This window comes from Tachysurus vachellii, chromosome 26, assembly GCF_030014155.1.
Source record: "Tachysurus vachellii isolate PV-2020 chromosome 26, HZAU_Pvac_v1, whole genome shotgun sequence".
Classification (NCBI taxonomy): Eukaryota; Metazoa; Chordata; class Actinopteri; order Siluriformes; family Bagridae; genus Tachysurus; species Tachysurus vachellii.
Window position 1 is genome coordinate 14,116,850 of NC_083485.1, and position 5,000 is coordinate 14,121,849.

The 5,000-nt window shown below is 42.2% G+C and overlaps 1 protein-coding gene across 1 annotated transcript in view; it reads left to right on the forward strand.

Annotated features, from left to right (window-relative positions):
* Nucleotides 1-5,000, forward strand: part of dcc (DCC netrin 1 receptor) — a 255,376-nt gene that overhangs the window by 203,310 nt on the left and 47,066 nt on the right. Inside the window, exon 15 of the mRNA XM_060863587.1 lies at nucleotides 1-57. This exon is cut by the window's left edge and continues 138 nt beyond it. Within this exon, the coding sequence (XP_060719570.1) occupies nucleotides 1-57 (57 nt within the window). The remainder of the gene's footprint in view (nucleotides 58-5,000) is intronic.

The following is a 5,000-nucleotide window of genomic DNA, read 5'->3' on the forward strand; positions in this document are numbered from 1 at the left end:
ATGCTGACACAGTGCGAGTGGACAGCAAGCAGCGTTACTACTCCATTGAAAACTTAGGTAAGACTTCTAGAAAATAGATGTAATTGTATTAGACATTAGACAGGAGGACTGTATCAGGCACCTGAACTAGAGAACTATATTGGAATGGATGGTTATATTGGAATAAATTGTGTACTGGAAACTGGGATTGAAGGCTGTATGGGACTTGTATTGGCCTGTAGTGCACATTGGACTGGAATTCAGAAGTTTTATATTAGACCTGATGGACTAGAGGACTGGACTGGACGTGACTATTGTCCTTCATTAATCAGTGGACTGGTGGGCTGTATTAGACTGCACTGGATGTAATATACTGGACATTTGTAATGCACCTGAGATTTGTATTAAACTTGTGGGCAGAAATGTACTCAAGGGCTCTCATGGATTGGTGGGTTAGAATTTAGGGCTGGTGGCTGTATTATAATGGTGGGTTGTATTAGACTGCTGGGCTGTATTAGACTGGTGGGCTGTATTAGACTGGTGGGCTGTATTAGACTGGTGGGCTGTATTAGACTGGTGGGCTGTATTAGACTGGTGGGCTGTATTAGACTGATGGGCTGTATTAGACTGATGGGCTGTAATAGACTGGTGGGTTGTATTAGACTGATGGGCTGTATTAGACTGGTGGCTGTATTAGAATGTTGGGTTGTATTAGAATGCTGGGTTGTATTTGAATGCTGGGTTGTATTTGAATGGTGGGCTGTACTAGACTGGTGGGCTGTATTAGACTGGTGGGTTGTATTAGACTGGTGGGTTGTATTAGACTGGTGGGCTGTATTAGACTGGTGGGCTGTATTTGAATGGTGGGCTGTACTAGACTGGTGGGTTGTATTAGAATGTTGGGTTGTATTAGAATGCTGGGTTGTATTTGAATGGTGGGCTGTACTAGACTGGTGGGCTGTATTAGACTGGTGGGCTGTATTAGACTGGTGGGCTGTATTAGACTGGTGGGCTGTATTTGAATGGTGGGCTGTATTTGAATGGTGGGCTGTATTAGACTGGTGGGTTGTATTAGACTGGTGGGCTGTATTAGACTGGTGGGCTGTATTAGACTGGTGGGCTGTATTTGAATGGTGGGCTGTACTAGAATGCTGGGTTGTATTTGAATGGTGGGCTGTATTTGAATGGTGGGCTGTATTAGACTGGTGGGTTGTATTAGACTGGTGGGTTGTATTAGACTGGTGGGCTGTATTAGACTGGTGGGCTGTATTTGAATGGTGGGCTGTATTTGAATGGTGGGCTGTATTAGACTGGTGGGTTGTATTAGACTGGTGGGCTGTATTAGACTGGTGGGCTGTATTAGACTGGTGGGCTGTATTTGAATGGTGGGCTGTACTAGACTGGTGGGCTGTATTAGACTGGTGGGCTGTATTAGACTGGTGGGCTGTATTTGAATGGTGGGCTGTACTAGACTGGTGGGCTGTATTAGACTGCTGGGCTGCAATAAACTGGTGGGCTGTATTTGAATGGTGGGCTGTATTAGACTGGTGGGCTGTATTAGACTGCTGGGCTGCAATAAACTGGTGGGCTGTATTTGAATGGTGGGCTGTATTAGACTGGTGGTCTTTCTTGAACATTGGCTGAATTTGAGTGGAGAGTAGAGGATTGTACTGAATTAGCGGGTTATATGAAAATGGTGGGATGTGTTAGATTGGACTGTGTAACTGAGTTGTGGAATTATGGATTGTCTTGAACAATTGAGTGAAAGACTACCTACCATGTGCTAGAGGGCTGGACTCAATTGACCTGGTCTAGAAGGCTGTACTGGACTGGACTAGAAGGAGTTTCTCAATGGAACTGGTTGCTTATACTGAATATTGTGTGGTGGTTAGTCTGGAATGCTGCATTAGATTGGAAGGCTGTAGAAGGAAATGACTACAGGATTGTGTTTGACTAGAGAATTGTATTGGACCTTATTGAGGGCTGAATTGAGAGAAATTGAATAGATGCTCAAGCTTCATTTACACAGCTCATACACTGCATACAAGAAACTAATGGGATACGTCCCTGCTGCCTTTATCTCTCCGTGCCAGACTGGGTGTATTAGAGTGAGAGTGTCTATATGTGTGTGTGAGATGACTGTTGCAGGCTGACATTGGGAAATATGTTTGTCTCTGCTAACTAATAGGCATGTTCAGTAGTCATTGTGAACGTGATTGTCTAAAATGAGCCGCGTCTCCGTCAGGGATATGCTCAGGGAGCCTGATTTTGAAGGCAGACCTGATTCTACTCATATTATTCATGCTTATTGCTTGCAGTCTCATGGGAGATCATTTATATAATTAAAGTGCTGAGAGGTTGCAGGCTATTATGCAGAGTGTATGTTGTGTAAGAAAACTGTTGCAAATCCACAGAAACCTCAGACAGCGAAGTCCTGCGTGTAAGTGTGCGCGTGCTCGAACAATTGTACAGAAGACAATCCATAAAAGTGATAAATGCATGCAGATTATCTTAGTTAATGTACGCAGCGTTTCTCCCTGACCTTTCGCTAGCATTAGTAATACAGTAAATACACTTTCTTTGAGGACTTTTCTTTCTCTTTAGATTGTTTAATCTTAACTAGTTAATGTGAGCAATTTGATGCAAAGTGAGGTTACATACTGTAAATATGAGAATACTTTCATATGGTGTCTGCTAATTATTTAATAGCACAAATAAAAATTACTCTTTAATGATTTACTATTGAATTATGTGTTATATTGTTGTTATTATTATTATTTTAGTAGCAGTACTACCGGGGTTATTCCACATCGGGTTACTTTTCAGTCATTAAACTACTTTATTTTATTTTATTGCCTTGACTGACATTACAACATGGCTTCTGAATAAATGTAGCAGCAAAACAAGTGGGGTGTAAATTCAATTTGAAAAAGCCTACCGCTATTAGCATTTGAAAAGAGACAACAACAAATTGCCAGCTTTTAATATTCAGGGAGAGCCTCACTCAGCAGAGCGATAATGAACCCTTAATGAATTTTGCCAAGCTTCTCAGTGCACGCTTACACAGACAGTTTCTGTGTTAAGGCATGCTAATGTTTTATTTATGCCGTTTTTTAATATGATGCCTTGTTTGTCATTTGAAAATGAAAATGTTTTGAGGGAGACGTGTGTCTCTCTAAGGTAGTTAACAGCATTGTAGTCATGCATTAGACTGGAGGACGGTATTGGACCAGATCAGAGGGCTGTATTGTACAGAACAGTGGTATTGCATTGGACTTGATTAGACAGCTGTACTGACCTTCACTGGACTGGGTGGCTGTATTGGCCTTGACTCAAATGGATCTTATCACTCCTTGCACTGCATTACGCTCCCTCAGATCTTCCAGTACTGCTCAATCGGTCCCACTATCTCTCAGGGTACAAGGTAGGTACTCATTAAGGCTCTTCTCTGTTCTTGCCCCTGGGAGGTGGAATGAACTTTCCCCGAGTCATAGACCGCTCTCTTCAAACAACCTAAATCTTTCTGAAATACTTAAATCAGTTTCTCCTCTTCTTGTATTTCCTTTTAACGGAGTTTAAGATGGTGGTGTTCTTAGTCTGTGACTTAGTGAACCAGACTGCAAAGACTGCAAAGCACTTTTGTTCGTCGTCCTGGATAAAGCCGTCTGCCAAATGCTGTAAATGTAAAAGGAAGACTTTATTGGACATGACGGGTGGACTGTGTTGGACAAAACTGGACTAGAGTGTTGTCTTTGGTTATGGGCTAGAGTGTCCAGAGGGCTCTTTTGGATATTACAGGAGAGCTGTATTGGGTGGGAATGTAAGGTTGTATTGGCTTGTACTGGAGAGCTTTATGAGACTGGAATACCAGCGCACTGGACTAGAACAGAAGGCTTGACAAGACTGCAGGGGTTTTAGATTGGAAGGCTGCATTGGACTAGATTAGAGTGGAAGTGCTACTGTAGCTAAGTGGATAAGATGTTGGACTACCGATTGAAAGATTGTGAGTTCAAATCCCAAATACCCTTGAGCAAGGTCCGTAACCCCCAACTGTTCACTTGTATAAAATATGGGATAAAATAGACGTTGCTCTGTATAAGGTTGTTGGCCAAATCTCATCAATGTTTTTGGCTGTAGAGGCCTGTTTTGGACAGGATTAGATTAGAGACCTGTATTGGACAGGATTAGAGTTGTGTTTCAGACTGTATATATATATATATATTTATAGGCAGACTAACAGGTCTTTGAGGGTCAGAATTGTAGCTGATAGACAGGTGTTCAAATACTTATTTGAGGTATATATGTATATATATATATATATATATATATATATATACTGCAAACAGTAGAAAACATTTCCATGTATGAGAAGATAAAGCTGCTGTAAACGGTCATAATGTTAAATCTAAAGTTGTGGCTTGTTTAAACAGCTTTACTTAAAAAATAAGTTAATGTGGCAGATTTATAGCATTTCTATGGGTTCTCAGGTGAGCTGATCTCGCTCTCTCTCTCTCTCTCTCTCTCTCTCTCTCTCTCTCTCTCTCTCTCTCTGCCTCTCTCTCTCTCTCTCCCTCTCTCTCTCTCTCTCTCTGCCTCTCTCTCTCTCTCTCTCTCTCTCTCTCTCTCTCTCTCTCTCTCTCTCTCTCTCTCTCTCTCTCTCTCTCTCTCTCTCTCTCTCTCTCTCTCTCTCTCTCTCTTCTCTCTCTCTCTCTCTCTCTCTCTCTCTCTCTCTCTCTCTCTCTCTCTCTCTCTCTCTCTCTTTCTATTTCTCTCTCTCTCTCTCTCTCTCTCTCTCTCTCTCTCTCTCTCTCTCTCTCTCTCTCTTTCTATTTATCTCTCTCTCTCTCTCTCTCTCTCTCTCTCTCTCTCTCTCTCTCTCTCTCTCTCTCTCTTTCTATTTCTCTCTCTCTCTTCTCTCTCTCTCTCTCTCTCTCTCTCTCTGCCTCTCTCTCTCTCTCTCTCTCTCTCTCTCTCTCTCTCTCTCTCTCTCTCTCTCTCTCTCTCTCTCTCTCTCTCTCTCT